Source organism: Zootoca vivipara, chromosome 1 (genome assembly GCF_963506605.1).
Source record: "Zootoca vivipara chromosome 1, rZooViv1.1, whole genome shotgun sequence".
Classification (NCBI taxonomy): domain Eukaryota; kingdom Metazoa; phylum Chordata; class Lepidosauria; order Squamata; family Lacertidae; genus Zootoca; species Zootoca vivipara.
The window spans coordinates 114458740-114476779 of NC_083276.1; the positions used below are offsets into that span (position 1 = coordinate 114458740).

General features: G+C 44.1%; 1 protein-coding gene across 1 annotated transcript in view; it reads left to right on the top strand.

Annotated features, from left to right (window-relative positions):
* The window catches only part of NFE2L2 (NFE2 like bZIP transcription factor 2), a 25193-nt gene continuing 7153 nt past the window's right edge, over nucleotides 1-18040 (top strand). The window contains exon 1 of the mRNA XM_035134632.2: nucleotides 1-231. Within this exon, the coding sequence (XP_034990523.1) occupies nucleotides 211-231 (21 nt within the window). The 5' untranslated portion in view covers nucleotides 1-210. The remainder of the gene's footprint in view (nucleotides 232-18040) is intronic.

The following is an 18040-nucleotide window of genomic DNA, read 5'->3' on the forward strand; positions in this document are numbered from 1 at the left end:
AGGCGGGGCGGAGCAGGGCAGGCGGCGGAGACTTTCCCGGCAACGCGGGGCGGGCAGAGAAGTGGACAGCGGGGAAGCGCGACGGAGCGGACGGCTGAGCCAGCAGAAGCTTCCCAGCGCGCCCGTCCGTCAGGGAAGAAGAAGCCGAGCGCTGCCCAACCCAGCCGCCCCGTGAGCCTGGCCCGGTGCGCCAGCCTCCTTCTCGGCACTATGGAGGTGGAGGCGCCGCAGGTGAGAGACCCGCAACACCCCCCCCCCCGCACGCCTTCCTTGCAACGGCATCTGGCTGAGCAAGGAGAGGGTCCCTAAGGGGGAGCCCCTTCCCCACCGCAGGTTCCCAAGGGGCGTGGGAGGGGCGACCCAGGCCTCGTTGCGCGTTCTCCTCCTGTCGGCTTGGGGCGGGGCGAGGGTAGCAGGCGCCACCCACTTGCGAGGACGGCTGTCAGCTGCAGGCTTTCTTCGGCCCCGGCCCGCCCCGTCCTCCGTGACGCAACGTACACGAGCGCGCTGACTCACCGGCGGGCGCTGCCAGCCTCGACGGCGAGGCCGGGGCCGAGGCAGGGGCGGCTGCTTGCGGGCAGTCGGGTGCTTTTAAGTTGGAAAGACCCACGGGACTCACCCGGGGGCTTTGTTCCTTCTACCCCTGAGCCTGGAACCCGTCCAAAAATCAAAAACGAAACCTGGACCGCCCACCTGGGGCAGAGTGCAAATTTGTAAAAACAAAGGAGTGCTTATGGGCATGTGCAGAGTGCTGCTCTCGTCGCTGGTGTGTGCGTGCACCACGGGCCCTGTGAATTTGGGATTAGGAGACAGCGCACCTCGGATGGGTTCTGAAACTGCTTGAGTCCTGAAATCTTGGAACTTTTGGAGGCTTGGGCTAAAAGCTTTGATTCCTAAATTATTTGAAGTAGATCTATGGAGAAGAAGGAAGGAGAGGAGGAAACACTTGAGTTGACTGTAGGCCCCCCCCCCCCCACTCTGGTGTCCGTGATAATCTTGGTCCCCTTTATGTACCTATTATTACTATTTATTATTATTATTAAAATTTCTATACAGTACCTCCCTTCATCTGGTGATTCATCACAAGGTGATTTAAGGTATAAAACCCTCCAAAATAAATAACATAGTAAAATATGTTACTGCCCCCCCCTCCAATTTAAAGCACCATGGATTATTTAATGAGCCAAAGGCCTGAGAGAAGAGGAATGTTTTTGCCTGGCGCCTAAAGATATATAATGAAGGTGCCAGGCGAGTTTCCCAGGGGCTAGCGTTCCACAAGCGGAGAGCCAATGCAGAAAAGGCCCGCCCTTGTGTTGCTGCCTTTTTGATCTCTCATGGAGGGGGCACATGAAGAAGGGCCTCCGATGCTGATCACAGGGTCCGGGTTTATTTACATGAGGGGAGGCGGTCCTTGACATACTGCAGTCCTGAGCCATTTCAATGTGGACTGTTGGTGATGGTATAACTAACTATAAGGATTTTTTCAATGTGGAAAGGGAATGTGTCAATTGTCACCTATGAATACAACTCACTGGTTTATTTTGCTGTGATGACATGGGTCTGGAAGGAGGCATGTGCTGTGGTGTTTTTGGATGTTTTCTGTTAAAACATGCCTTCCCATCTTGGGATTTGGTTCTTTGTGTGGTGTTTGGCCATAGTGTACCAGTATGTGCTCAAACATGAAGTGTGCGTTTCTGGTAGTTTCTAGGAACATGCTTAGACTTAACATCGTGCCACTAAAAAAGAAAGCTGTAAGCTGCTTTTCAGTGGCGAATTAACTTAGCAGCACAATCCTATGCTTGTTTACTCAAAAGTAAGCCTCACTATGTTCCAAGGGACTTGCACATTGGATATGGGATTGTAGCCCATACCAGAGTTAACAGTGCTAGTACTCAAAATAACCGTTAGCAATTGCTCTGGGCATTTATTTAACATACTTCAGTGCTACTTAACTGTTAAAATACCAAAATCCACTTACAACAAGTAAAACAAACAAACAATTTTGTGCGCAAACAAACACAAAAAAACAAGTTAAGTTTGGAATTGTAGAGTTGGAATGGGTCATCTAGAAACTTTTTCAAAAAAAACCCCCACAGCTTTTTGTAAAAGAAATTTTTAAACAGCAGAGTTCCATGCAAACAGCAATACAGTCACACACACACACACACACACACACACACACAGTCCAGTAGCACCTTAGAGACCCAGCTAAGTTTGTTGTTGCTACAGTATAAGCTTTCGTGTGCATGCAGACTTCTTCAGATACACTGAAACAGAAGTCACCAGACCCTTATATATACTGTAGTGGGAAGGTGGGGTAGGGTTTTTCTCAGGAGGTTAGTAGGAGATGGGTGATTGACTCAATGGGTATGGTGTTGACCAGGCATCCCCAAACTTCGGCCCTCCAGATGTTTTGGACTACAATTCCCATCTTCCCTGACCACTGGTCCTGTTAGCTAGGGATCATGGGAGTTGTAGGTCAAAACATCTGGAGGGCCACAGTTTGGGGATGCCTGGTGTTGACGACCGTTAACGGCTGCAATTAGTCTTACAGGAAAAAACAAGTGATAGTATGCAGATGATTAGCATATGTAATGAGACAGGAATCCAATATCTCTATTAAGACCAGGTCTCTCTATAGTTTTCAGTTTAGTGATAAGTTGTAATCCAGCAACTTCTCTTTCAATACAGTCTAACAGCATAAACCAATAAAGTCTTAACAGCGTAAAGCCTTGGGGAATGAAAATGTCTTAATCTGCCATCGAAAGGAGGAAAGTGTTGGCGACTCTTTGCTCTAGGATGCACAAGTACCATCTCTGAAAAGCACCTCTCCCTAGTTAAAACCCACCACTTCACTTCTGCTGATAATAGATTCCTGGATGAAACCTCAGACTGGCTGCATATGCACCATAAATTCAAAGCACCCCCACTCCAATCATCACAGGAACTGTCGTTTACAGAACTACAATCCGTAGAGCCCCCAAGAAAATACCGTTCCCATGAATCGTTGGGGGGAAATGACGTACTTTTAAGTGTAATGGTGCGTATGCAACTTATGTGCGTTGTGCATTTGCCAAGCACTGCACCACACCCAAAATAGTAGTTTCTTGGGGTTTTTTACACACATTCAAAGCTGTCCCAAGTCTTGGAAATATATTTCTATTTTCGAGACTCTCCTGTTGACGGTAACAAAAGGAAAAGTGCATGCATACCTCTCCCTGGTTTCTATACACACAATGCATTATGTTATATAATTCTTCATTCATGAAGTGAAAGTTGTGGCAGGTTTGGACTTGTAGAATATCACTAGGCCTTGGGAGTAAGCCTCAATAAACTCAGTGGAACTGGCTTCTGAGTAGACATTGCACTGTGTTTTTTTCCCTAAGGCCACATCCGCACCATACATTTAAAAGCACTCTCGCACTACTTTTAACAGTCATGGATTCCGCCCAAAGCATCCTGGGAACTGTCAAGGGGGTTGACCTCATGGAGCTACAATTCCCATCACCCTCCACAAAAGACAGCTCCAGCGTTCTCCAGAGCGGTGCAAGGAAGCTTGAAATGTATGCTTACTGATGCAACTGTTTCCAGGAGCAGACGACTTCAGACTAACATCTGATGTTTGGGTAGCACCTCTTCTGTACCTTTCCAGACTGTATTTGCTTTTTAAAAAGGGGAGCAGGGAGGAAGCAACTGTCCTCTTGTTTCCCCAGGGTGGAAGCATGGTGCTGCGGTATGAAAGTGTTTTGCTGTGTGTGGACTCCTGAAGCTCAGGGCATGGTATATGTGTGGCTCTGGTTGATGTACCTTCGATTGGCACCGCAAGCAGGAGAGGGCGAAAGACGAGAGCGTTTTTTTAAAATAAAAAAATCCCTTGGCATCTCTCGACATCTCTTTCATAATCGCCCTCTTCCCCCGCCTTCTTCTGGTCTGTTCGGGCTCGGCCTTACCTGCGTTACATTTTACAGGACTGTTAATTATCTGCATATCTACAGGTGCAAAGGTTGCAACGCTTGTGTGGCTTTGGGGCACTGTACAGGCACAAATGGATCTATATCACCATCTAAGTATTTTTAAGGCATTTTGAAAGTCAGCGCTCCGGGCAGAATGGAGGGTATGGCATGCAGATATCACAACTACAAGAAAACAAGTGTCCTTTTGAGGTTTTGGAAAGCTCCAGAAGGGGGTCTGTGGCAAAGGGGTGTGAGGCTTTTTGTGGGCACCTCCAGCCTTTAATCTCCATTAAGTTCAAACTTAAATGTCTGTACTGTACTGTACTGTACTTGTTCTTGAGTGCCTCTTGCAAAAGAAAAAAGATTAAGGGCCAGTGTACATGATTCCCTGCTGAAGGGGGCCACTTCGGAAAAGGGGTTTCTGCGGTGGCTGCACCAAGCAAACAACTCGTCAGGCTACTTTGCTTTGAAGGCCCCCCCTCCCCCTTTGCAATTTTGCATGCCATTGCAACAAAAATATTGATGAAGGTTCAGGAGTCCTGTTCTCCTTCTGGTCGTTCTAGCTTTATCGAAATTAAATGAAATCTGTGTTCTCGTGCGTGTGTTTTATGTATGTAGTGTTTGCTACATCATCGTAGCCAACACAACCTTGTAAGCTTCGGATAACTACTACTGCACTAGTTTAACCTCGCAAAATCTGGTACTGTATTGGGCTGCTGGAGGCACAGTGCTGTTACAAGTGGTTTCAAAGGGAGATACATAACAGAGGTTCGGGAAGCATGAGAGCCTGCCAACTGCTGTGGAGGAGAGAAAGGGACAAGAACATTCAATATCTCTGAGATTCCGCTTTAAGCCTTACTATCGCAGGGTGATGTTGGGAAGGTTAGTTAGTACCGTACCTTGGCTCAGCACTCAAATCTGAAATGTTGTTTTAAGTCAGTGATGAGAGCTGCCACCTAATTAAAGTTGATTTAATTGATTAATCCTGGTTTTTCCTCTCTCAATCAGTGGGTGGGTAAAGCAAGAAGTATATTTTCTGTATTTTTTTTTAAGGTAATGCACTTGCTTAGTGTAGTAGGAAAGCATTTCCCCTATGAGAGCAGGGAGAAGGGCTCTTTGCAGATGGGAAGCAACCATCTTAAGATTTTGTAAAAGTTTATGTTTAAAAAATATTACTTTTAGTCAAAAAGAAAATAATTAAATCTGTTCCCTGATTATTTGGGGCGTGTCTGTATTTGAGTAAAAGTTCTGAAATTAAGGGAGCAATCGTATACAGTGGTGCCTCGCTAGACGAATTTAATTCGTTCCACGGGTCAATTCTTATAACGAAAAATTCGTCTAGCGAATCCCATAGGAATGCATTGAATTTTTTTTACAGTGGTACCTCTACTTACGAATAACTCTACTTACGAATGTTTCTACTTACAAACGGAACTCCGTCCGCCATCTTGGATGCGGTTTAGATAGGATTTTTTCTACTTACGAATGTTTAGATAGGGTTGCTTCGACTTACAATTTTTTTCTCCCAATGCATTCCTATGGGATTCAACTTACAATTTTTTTCGACTTACGAATGTGCGTTCGGAACGCATTAAATTCGTAAGTAGAGGTACCACTGTATACAGTGGTACCTCGGTTTATGAACACAATTGGTTCTGGAAGTCTGTTCATAAACTGAAGCGTTCATAAACTGAAGCGAACTTTCCCATTGAAAGTAATGGAAAGTGGATTAATCCGTTCCAGACGGTCCGCGGAGTAACCGTTCATAAACTGAAGCGAACTTTCCCATTGAAAGTAATGGAAAGTGGATTAATTCGTTCCAGACGGTCCGCGGAGTAACCGTTCATAAACTGAAGCGAACTTTCCCATTGAAAGTAATGGAAAGTGGATTAATCCGTTCCAGATGGGTCCGCGGAGTACTTAAACTGAAGCGTTCTTAAACTGAAACATGGGTGTAATTGGTTCCGGAAGTCTGTTCATAAACTGAAGCGTTCATAAACTGAAGCGAACTTTCCCATTAAAAGTAATGGAAAGTGGATTAATCCGTTCCAGATGGGTCCGCGGCGTTCATAAACCGAAAATTCATAAACCGAGGTTCCACTGTATATATTTTTTGCCCATAGGAACGCATTAATTGAATTTCAATGCATTCCTATGGGAAACCGTGATTCGCTAGACGAATTTTTCATAAAACGAATTTGTCTAGCAACCTCCGCTAGAAAAATCCTTTCATTAAGTAATGAACACCAATGTACCTATTTACCTGGGAGTAAGTCCCATTGAACTCACTGTGGCTTCCTCCTGAGTAGAAACAGAGGGTTGCTGTGTTAAAGTTGCAACCTTGTTTTGTTGGCGCAATAAGGAAAATGATTTCATCCTGAGGAACAAGTCACATTTACCGTACTTTATCTTACCCCTTCGGTTCCCGTCCCCAACACTCATAAGACAATCTGATACGTGGCCCAAAGCAAACATGGTAAGGCATGCCTAATTTCAAAACCAATCTAATTTTTTTCCTAAGCAGAAGTGCAGGTATTAGTGTTGGCCTGGAAACTACCGGTACTACTTTTTTTTGGGGGGGGGCGTACAGAATCCAAAAGCAACTGTGGCACCATACGATTACTAATTTTGATCTAACTAAAAAATTCATAAAGAAATGAGCATTCTTTCAGCAAAACTCTTAATCAGGCTAGTAAAATATGGGGTGTGGGAAACAGATGTTGCAGGGTATGATTGAAAGCTCAAACCTTTGTTTGTAATAGTTTAAGGTGGTATATGGAGGAGGTGAAGACATTAAATTAGATCATTTGGTGCTCTGTGCAAAAAGAAGAAGTGTATTATTCCCCCCCACCCCGTTTCTAAGGCGCTTGTAGAAATGAAATACTTGAATAGATTTAGAAAAATTGTGTTCATCTTCATTACGGTTTTGACACCTGATCATATTGCAAATGTGAATAATTTGTTGGGTGTCTGCAGCATGGAACTACTTATCTGTGAAGGATACTGTCTGCATTCTCCTTTTGGCCTTAACAAAAGGTGGCAGTTGCCTGTCATAGTTTCCCTAAAAGGGCCCTTTCTGTTCTTTAGCGTGCAAACTTCAGTGCTCTAAAAGCCAGAAAGAAGTTGGAAGTTGTGCAATCATTTATTTCCCCTCAAGGCAGCTGCTTTGGTTATGGAATGAGACTTTTCTTGAAGTCAGGATCCACTGGGTACCAAGGACGGGTGTGTGTGTGTAACTGTTTAAACTTTACTTATTTCAAAAAATAAATAAATTGATTTTGCTGTTAATTTTTGCCTCTTCTAATAGTGTAACTGTAAATATTACCAGCAATTCTCATTGTAGGAAGTTTCTCCACCAAGACACAGAAATATATAGCTCTTTCAGCAACTTGTGCAAAGAGGAAATAAACTTATTTATTTTCCTTTTCTAAAAACAACAACAACATATTTTAAAATAATAACATAAAGCATTGCCGCTCACTCGTTAGGCATTTCCTATTTTGGATATTTCCCATATTGACCTTGTGGAAAAGTGTTTTTTTATATAGCATAAAGATTTCCATGGGGAACCTCTGTTACCAGGAGAATAGTATGAGGGTTATTTTGTGTTACTGCTTTGTATTTTTATGCTGTGAACCGCTTTGAGATCTTTGGATGAAGGGTGGTATACAAATTTAATAAATAAATTAAATAATATATATATATGATTACACACACACACACACACACACACACACACACACACATGATTCAAACAAAGTTTGAAGTGTTGTAGCAGACAGAGCCAGATGAACTTCCCCAAAGCAATATGGGGCAGAGAATGATTTGGGATAAAGATGACCTGTTTTTCAGCCCATTTCCCATCTGTTCTCAATTGCCCCTCTTATCCCCTGGGTTCCAGACATGGGTTTGCAATGTTTGTAGTCCTGCAGGAGAACCAGGGGGAGAGATAAAGGTTAAAGCAGCCATTGCTGTTTCTCTTTTTGAAATCTCTTCCTCTCCATACTGCTTTGCCATAAAGAAAATGGCCATGCAATGTATATGCAGGACCTTAGTGATATACAGGCCTGAGCAACAGTCTGTTGGCACTGATTAGACATTAATCTTCTGTAGGCGTGTTTTGCACTTCAGCCAAAATGAAAAAGTAGACCACAGATTAACAGCCTAGTTAAACTTTGTTTTGGCCCCAGTTATTGCATTCCATCCAAAAGCAGCCTATTTCTTGAGTTTAGAAGGCCCTTTGAAAACTTGGAATGACTGCATAATAATTTTTCATTTTTGCACGAGAAAGTATACTGAAATGTTTGAATTGTAGTTAGGAGCACTAAAAGTGCAGCAAGATTAACAGTCTCTTGGAAACATTTTCTGTACTGTTTATGCAACTGACCGGTTTTTATAGCAGAGAATAATCAGGCAAGAGTTGCCTGCACGTAGAAAAAAATTGCTAACAGGACCTAGAAAGCCAGACTTTGGAGTCCAGATAGCCGAGAAAACAGAACTGCTCAGCTTAATAGTTTTATTACATGCTTATTTTAATAAGATAAGCAATTGAATTGGCTTATAAGAAAGAAAATAGAACCTTATGTAGTATTAGAGAAAAATCCATAATGTTATGTAATTTCACTCCGACACAGTTCATAGATTTAAGGCAATTGTAGTGTACTTCGATCCTTGAGTATACAGAGCCCCGATTACAGCATCTCAATTTTCTAAAATGGAAGAAAGTTTGAAAATGTGCTAAAAATCAAGCCAGAAACCCAAAGGATGCTTAGGCAACACCTGACGCAAATCACCACATTTGGACTATCATATCGCAGTCACTTCTGATATGGGTCTCGCCCCCCTCTTGTTTAGTTTAAATACAGACAGCTAATTCAAACACACTTTCCTTTGTTTCTGCAGATCTGCTTTGTTGACTGAAACCAGGGTTTCTCAGTGGAACAGGCTTGTTCCGTATGCTTGACATTGACAAGCTACATGGAGTTTGTGTGTGCAAATCCCTAGACAGGTATTTGCTGCTGGTCCAAATGAACCTGGGGTCTTGCAGGATTGCTGTCCCCAAATGTGACTGTTGTGGGAGAACCTTGTGCATTTTGGTACTTCTTCCTTACTAACACTTCTCGCAATAAATTGTTATATGGCAGAGCTTTCCAAACAGTGTGTCGCGACACTAGTGTGTTGGCTGCATTGTGTAGGTGTGTCACACGAACAGTCCCTGCTCTCCTCCCGGGGCCGGAAAGGGGTTAGTTTAACCTCTGGTTTGCTAGTAAAACTGAATTACTGTGTCGTGAAACGATGCATGTCTAAAAATTTGTCACAGACATGAAAAGTTTGGAACGCTCCGGTATATGGGAAGCTGCTGTCTGGACCCAGTCAGTAAATGTGGTTTTAAATACAGTTAAAGGCGAGATGATAGACCCCTTATTGCCTGTGAAGAAAACACTTCCTTTGATTTATTGCCTCTGGCCAGGCTAGCTCTGCAGGTTTCTGAAGCTCATTTTAAGGTGCGCAGGAAGGAAATGGGTCATATATAAGGGCGTGTGGAAGACCATGGCTTAACAGCAAATACTGGGGTTGTCTGTGCCAGTGACAGACATTGCAAACATCTGAAATGAGAACATTGGGTTGTATTCAGTGGGGGCCTTGCCTTTGTGTACGGTGGAGCACCCAACTTTCACCAAGCCCCCAATCTTTTGCAGTCCTCTGTACCAATGTTCTGCAACCTTGGGTCCCTCCGATGGACTACAACTCCCAAGTGTGTCCAAGGTTTGCGTTGGTCTCAAGCATGTCACGCTAAACTACAGTGTAGTGATACCGAAATGTGATTGATCCTAAGCTTGTCAGTGTTTAGCATTACACCCAAGTACAGTCAGTTTTAAATATCACACATATCATATACTACTTTTCGAAATGTAAACTGTATCACCATAAATAATTATTTCTAAATATTTTTCCACATCCTGGTGATGTTACAGTAACCCACAATGTATGTATCGCTGGTTGAATAGATGTACGCATGTAGACATTTGTTGAATTGTCCCACCTTTCCATTAGCATGCTCAAGTGTTTAAAGAAGTCATCGTTGCATCATACTGTTAAAGACAGTTTAATACAAAATTGTGGCGAATAGAAGAATTGCTGTGCAAAACAATTCTCCATTGCAGCTCGAGAGATTTGACCCCCCCCCCTTTTGCTAAAGGTCTTTCAGGGAAAGACCAACGGTGATGGAAAATGTAGGAGCAAGTTTTGGCTTTCCTGCTACAGCTGATGGTTGTCTTGAACAGCAGCAGCAGCAGCAGCAGCAATGATGATGGAAAAAAATAAGTGCTTCAAAAATTCTTTGTTTTTATAAAACACATGACAACTTGGAAAAATGCCAGTCGTTGGGTATTAAACTGATTCTCTTCTGATAAAATGTTTAGGTTTTCAAGCTTCCCATTCTGAATTGAGTGATAGCTTTTTAATGGAACACTTACACCAGGTTCAGTTAAAAATTTGCAGTTTGAAAAAGCTGGTGTTTTAGTGAGAAAGGCTCTTTCTTTCGTGAATGCTTTATGGAAGCATTCCCACCAGATGAAAATTATCTTCGCCACCTAGTTACAATTTTGTTTCATACCTCTTGAATTCTCAGAAAATACTTGAGATAAAACCATTGGAGCATGTGTCTTATGCTTTCTCCCCTTCTTGAAAATTGAAGCACTCAAAATTGCCGGGTAATCATACATAACTTCCAATTGAGAACACTGCACATATAATTTGTGATGAGGCCTATTGAGCACCACGAGCCAAAAGCCACTAAAGGAATATGATAGCGAGGGCCAAGCCAGCCATGTAAACTTGTTTTGAGGAATAAAATAACACGATCAAAATGACTTTTTATCGAGAAGCAAAGCTGCTGCAAGTAGCTCAACCCTTCCTCATCCTTGTAGTTTTGAGCTTTTACTCACAACTGATGCAAGATTGGGTGGGAAGGTTTGCAGATCAGTCTCTTTAATAGTAGGGTGCGCTTAGAGAGAGGCGAGGACCGTGTAAGGTAAACCGGAATACTTGCATACATTTATAGGTTCTTTGCATGCATGGACACTTCCTACTCCCACAATGTTTATATGTGAATGCTGGGATACTTCCATTTTTTGCATATAAACAGAATGTTAGATATGCACGGACTCACTGATTTTAAGCTCGAGGGCGTCAGTTTGCAACCAAAAATATGCCGTTTCCTAGCAGATGTAGCAAAATAGTGTTCAAGTGCAGCGGAATGAAATCTGCAGGCAACTATTCAAAAATTTGTTTATTATAAGGAAAGTGGGTCACGTGGAATTTAAAACATTCGGGAGGGGGGAGGGGGGAGGGAACGGTATTCAATCTGGTGAAAAGCAAACTTCATCCCACAATGGTATAAAAGCATATATTCTTCAGTTACCCCTTTTCCCTGAAGCCTTTTGCTTGGATGGTTTCGAAATGGCTGCATGGGCAGATGCCTCTGGGTTCTGGCTAGCAAGGTGAGAAAGAATTAGAAAGAGAACAAGGGGGAAAGAAGCTATTGGCTTTACTCTTAAATAAAAGTGAGGCATAATGGCCGTCCAAATCATGGGTAGTGACAGCAACACTTACTGCCAGAACCATACAGCTCATCCAGTGCCACTAAAACAAGACGACCTGTTTATAATTTATTATTTTAAAGTGAGGAACCCTTCTGACTTGGCTCAGTTACCTTCTTTCTGAGGTAAAAGGTGTGATCGGCTTTTGAGGCTGTTTTAAGACACATGATTCTGAGGGAATTCTTCCACTCACCTCAAGATCTTACATGCCTTCCTTCATAGGCATGAGATAAAGATGCTTGCTTCATTTTTGTTCTAAATTTGAAGGAGCTGCTTCTGCCCCACTTCGGTCAGTGGGGTTTCATTAGGGTCACAATTCAGTAGTAGAGCATCACTATTATTAAGATAAACTCGTTTGAGCCAGAGAGTTGGTGGCACTCAGTTTGAAAAACCCTGTTTTCCTTTTACCCCCAAATTTCATTATACACTTTCCTGTAAATATCTTTTATAATTAATTTATTTTTAAGGCCTCCTGGCAGGGATTTAAAACATATTTGGACCACAGAATGCTTTTGTTATATACACCTAATATAAAATTCTAAATCTGGGGCCCTTGCCTTGCTCCTTTTGTTTACCCTGATGCAAATATGTTTGCTAAAGCGCAATAAGAGTTAATAGCCAAACTTTACAACGCACACAGAGAGTTTCACATAAAATCTATAACTGACTACCCAGATGGCAAATGCTGATATGTAAACCTAAAACATGAAATTTTCCGTTGGGGTCCAGATGGCTGCTTAATGTGAATTGTTTAACATTTATGTTTATCTTATTAAAACTGCCTTTTATAAGTCCAGACTAAGCTTAGCAATGTGGCTCGGAACAGGCTCTGGAAAAGCATATCAGTAAATGAGTAAAAACACCAAATGCCATTCAGCATTTGATTTCAAAAAAGAGAGGGGTTCATGCCTAAGCCCGCTGGGAAGCCATATCATTAGCCTAGGTAGCGCTGATCTTGTAAGCGTGAGTGTGAGGGGAGAGGTAGCGATTACTCAGTGGTGAGGCAAAGGCACTCTGTGCATGCCATGGGGCAATTTTATTTCTTGCTGTTTCAAAGATTCCTGGGTGGTGCCGAGAACAGCTTCCAAGCCTGAGCACTCAGACAAACTAACCCCTGATACTAGCATAAATGCCTGCGTTTCCTACCTGTACCTGAACGGACCTTATACAGTGGTACCTTGGTTTTCAAGCGTCTCGGAAGCCCAACGCCGAAAACCCGGAAGTAAATGCTTGCGTTTTCGAACGCGTCTCGGAAGTCGAGCGGCTTCCGCTGCGTGTTTTTCAATTTTCTCCATTGAATTGAGGCTTCCGTAGTGAGTTTTCGGTTCTCGAATGTTTCGGAACTCAGACGGTCTTCCGGAACAGATTGCGTTCGAGAACTGAGGTTCCACTGTAGTTGTTATAAGCACATTAATACCTGTGCTCTGAGAAATAAACACCTGAGCCCACCTGTGAGGGACAGGGGATACCGAGAGGTCCCTCCCATCTTAAGGTCCAGCCCATCCCCAAGCGCTGGGGAGAGCAGGGAGAGCTCTGCCTCCAGCGGAGAATCAGGAGGAAGTGGTGTCCGAGGCTCAGGCAAGGTTGCGGAGCCACTGACCCAGGTGGGACAGGAAGGGGGGAGCCCGGGGGGAAGGCCAATCCCCCCGACTCCGGAATTGCGCAAAAAACGTCGGGGGAAGAGGCTGGGTCTCCCCAAGCTTCTTTGCTGGAAGAAAACGCGCCAACCTCCATTCGGAGGTACTGACACCTGACCGAAAGCATGTATATAGATCGCTCTGAGCACTGTAAATAATCAGCACTTAATAAAAGTCTAAAAGGACTATGCTGCGAGGAGTCGTTACTCTAGAGTAGCCGCATCAGCGTCTCTGACACCACCATTTCCCAGTCCTGCACAGGCCATTATGGAGACTCAGGGTGGTATAATAGTTAGACCAGGCACCCCCAAACTCAGCCCTCCAGATGTGTTGGGACTACAATTCCCATCACCCCGACCACTGGTCCTGTTAGCTAGGGATGGTGGGAGTTGTAGTCCCAAAACATCTGGAGGGCTGAGTTTGGGGATGCCTGAGTTAGACCAACATTTCCCAGACTTTGGTCTCCAGTTGTTTTTTTGGACTACAGTACCCACCATCCCCGACCACTGGTCTTGCTAGCTAGGGATGATGGGAGTTGTAGTCCAAAAACTGCTGGGAACCCAAGTTTGGGAAACACTGAGTTAGACCGTTGGATTGCAGTTGTGAGCACTCAAATCCCCAGTCAGTCATCAAGTTCACTGGGAAACCTTAGGCCAGCCTTTATCTCTAAACCTACCTCAACATGGTTGTTTTAAGTACAAAAGAAGAAAAGGACCACGGGGTGGTATCCAACTGAATAACTATGTTAGCAAACTGATTTCTGCATTCACAATGGGACTCCCCACATAAATAAATAAATAAATAAATAATTATTTATACCCTGCCCATCTGGCTGGGCTTCCCCAGCCACCCTGGGCGGCTTCCAACAAAAGATTAAAAACACATTTAAACATCAGTCATTAAAAACTTCCCTAAACAGGGCTGCCTTCAGATGTCTTCTAAACGTCAAATAGTTGTGCTTCCCCTAAGCTTTTGGTGCAGGATAAAAATGTAAAATAGTAATACTTATTAATCAAGCCTGCTGAGACTATAGTTAAACTACTTAATATCCAAATTATTGTTCAAGGGTTTAGTTGAAAACCCTTCTTGTCCAAAACACATGCTTTCACAGGTGTTGAAAGCCTAGTCCTTTTCCTTGGGCATTCCCCTTTCTTGGATCTGCCCAAACAGCTATTTCCTCTGACATAATGTGGGAACTTGCACAACAAAAAAAAGAGAACAAAAGTCTTCTTATGGAGCAAGTCACATGACAGACCATTGCGTTGTTCTTTATCAGCAGTAAATTCTTCTGAAGGATGTGGTTAGCAAGACATGTGTTATGTGTTATGTACTGTTTATTAATCTTGTGTAGAATTAGCAACACATTCAGCCTCATTTTGATATTCATCTGAACTTGGCAGTCAATGCAAGCATTTACAGGAACCGTAAGAAATATTTATGAACATAAATTTGTAGAAATCAATCTAATTGGAACGTAGCCTTACCTTAAATACTTTTTTATGGGGGGTGGGGTGGGGGTGGAAGCTTTATTTAAAATTAATGAAACAGAGCGCCTGCAAATTATCATATTAAGAAGATTCCAGTTAATGAAAAAGTCATTGCATCATAAAATCAGAATTGTCGAGTTGGAAGGGACCCTGAGAGTCACTTAGTCCAACTCCCTGCCATGTAATGTAATGTAATGTAATGTAATGTAATGTAAGATATAAAGCATTTAAAAGGGAGTTGCTCTCATCTCATTTTGCATAGATTTGGCTTATTCCTCCGCCCTCCCAACTACTCTGAACAGCCTGTGCAATAACTTTCATGCCAACAGGTCCCAAGTTTCAAAAGCAGCTGTCGTCGTGGCTACGGCTTTTAAGCCACAGTGCTTCTCGAATGCCATTTTCTGTACAATTGTTTTCTATTCATTTCTACTGTCGCAGCCAGGGCTGTCTTTAGCAGATGCGTCGCTGGGGTGCAAATATCCGCCCAGCGCCCCCAAATTACCACGGATAGTGTTGGGGTGGCCATAGCTGCGCACTGCCAGCCATCCGGAGGGGCACAACTCTCTCCCAAGCCGCCTCAGGAGGAGAACGATCCTTGCAGAGGCAAGCTGCACGCCAGCCTTATAGTTGGCGGGGCACAAGTGTGCGTGCAGGGAAAGGGGAGGCCGCTGGCAAAGCCCCGCAGCTCCCCCACTTGCTGGGAAAGACGGCTCTGGTCACAGCTGAAAGCAAACTTGGGAAAGACATGTAGTCATCTGACATGCTGAGGACTGCAGAGAAGCACTTGATCTTTGCTTCTCGCTTTGGCAGAGGCAGCAGCCCAGTCAATGGCACTCTGAAAACGATGAGCAACTTAGAAACGGAATCTAAAATCCAGATCCTGCCATTTTTATCCAGAACATATTGCAAATGCTCAGAGATGAAGGAGACATTTCAAATCTGCCATGAGAGAAGAGGGTGAGCAGCTGGTAAACTACTGGCCTTTAATGAAGCCCTGCCATATTGCAGCATTCTCCCTTATTGCCAGACTTAATTAGTTCGTTCTACCATGGCAGTCTGGAGGGACCAAACTCTTACTGTGGACAGCCATAATAACTCTTTCAGCTTCTCTTCGTTTTTACCCCTTTCCTAGTGAAATTTGGCATCTCCTTGGAAGAGGTTTGAAATATACTTTAATTAGAAAGATAGACGTTAGAGGGAAAGCCTGGAATTTGGTGAATATAGCCATGGGCATGCAGGAACATCGCAATCACCTTGTTGGAGCAGATCAATGGCCCATCTGGTCCAGAATTCCGTTTCCTGTAGTATCTGTCCAAATGCAGGACAGGAAAGCAATAACCCTTCCCTGTTTGTCCCCAGCATATGGTATCCAAAGGAATGCTGCCTCTGCATCTAGCTATTGTGGCTGTAGCCATCGTAAGCCAGCATTCATTGCCATATTGTGCAACGGTCAATTGCAGAAGTTCATGCTGTGTTGTCCACAAGTCTTTCCTTTTGTGTCTCGAACCTAGTGGGGCTCCTGCTTTTCCTTGGGCAACCCTGAATTCTCTTCTTACTCGTGAGAAACTTATCACCACCTAATTTCTTCATGTGAATCCCAGTCCAGATGTTATTTAGCGAATACATTATCTGAAAACTTCAGTGGGTCAGGTCCAGACTTGCCCTTCTGCAGATGTGTTTTTGTTTGTTTGTGAAATGGACCAACATGCCGTGGAGGTGATTTTTGCCAATTCCCCCTGCAGCCCCCAGTGCTACCTCCTGTGTTCTGCAACACGGTTCGCTGACTTTCTGGAACAGCTGTTTTTTTAAGGCAGGGGGTGAACAGCAGAATTGCAGGGGGAATAAGTTAAAATTGCTTATTTCTTCCCCCCCACTCCATTGTTGTCTTGTGCCTACAACATGGACTTTGTGTTTGAAGCTTTAACTGCTAGTACGGGGAGCAATATATTAATGCAGTTAGTGCTTTGATCCTGCTGGTCTTATGCACGTCAGGATAATTTTATGGCTTTTATGACAAGGTAATTTGCCCTAAGCTCACCCTTACACCCTGTTTAAATGTTCTCCAAATCATACAAGAAAAGTAAGTTGTGTTGGGCCATTCACAAATGGGGAAAATTCACAGTTTAACAAAGACTTTTGTTAGGGTCAATGGGACCCAGGTGGCGCTGTGGGTTAAACCACAGAGTCTAGGGCTTGCTGATCAGAAGGTCAGCGGTTCGAATCCCTGCAACGGGGTGAGCTCCCGTTGATCAGTCCCTGCTCCTGCCAACCTAGCAGTTCGAAAGCACGTCAAAGTGCAAGTAGATAAATAGGAACCGCTCCGGCGGGAAGGTAAACGGCGCTCCGTGCGCTGCTCTGGTTCACCAGAAGCAGCTTTGTCATGCTGGCCACATGACCCGGAAGCTGTCTGCGGACAAACGCCGGCTCCCTCGGCCTATAGAGCGAGATGAGCGCCGCAACCCCAGAGTCGGACACGACTGGACCTGATGGTCAGGGGCCCCTTTACCTTTGTTAGGGTCAACCAGTGTTACAGAATAGGGAGTAAGCTTCACTGGACGGGGGATTAAGCAATAAGAGTAGAACACTACACTGCAGGGCTGTCATGCACTACTGCCTTTGCCCACCATGCAGTACGGAGGTAAAAGCAGTGAATAACAATGCAGGTTCGTTGTTTCTTAATCTCAACTTCAGCCCAGCTTTCAAGCTGCAACAGGGGTTCTAATTCACCCAGACAACATTGCAGAGTTGTATCCCACTCAGAACTTGATCCGCAGTATGAAAACTGCAAAGCTGCTGCTTGCCAGCCATAACCCCTTGCAACTTGCAGCATGGGGATAATGACTCGTCAGTGAAATTCTAGAGCAGGCACCCCCAAACTGCGGCCCTCCAGATGTTTTGGCCTACAACTCCCATGATCCCTAGCTAACAGGACCAGTGGTCAGGGATGGTGGGAATTGTAGTCCAAAATATCTGGAGGGCCGAAGTTTGGGGATGCCTGCTCCTAGAGCATGGGTAGGCAAACCAAGGCTCGGGGGCTGGATCTGACCCAATCGCCTTCTCAATCCGGCCCGCAGACGGTCCGGGAATCAGTGTTTTTTTACATGAGCAGAATGTGTCCTTTTATTTAAAATGCATCTCTGGGTTATTTGTGGGGCATAGGAATTTATTCATCTCCCCCCCCCCCCACTCGCACTGTGTCAGCAAAATTCCAAAGTTCTAAAAACTATTTTATTGGTTCTGTCAGACAAAATCAATAGGTGCAGCAGATGGCAAACGGCACACCTTCATGTTGTTGTGCAGTGGGTTAAATACATTTTCCGAACTCAGCAAAACTTGGCCCCTCTCCACCCCCTTGCAGCATT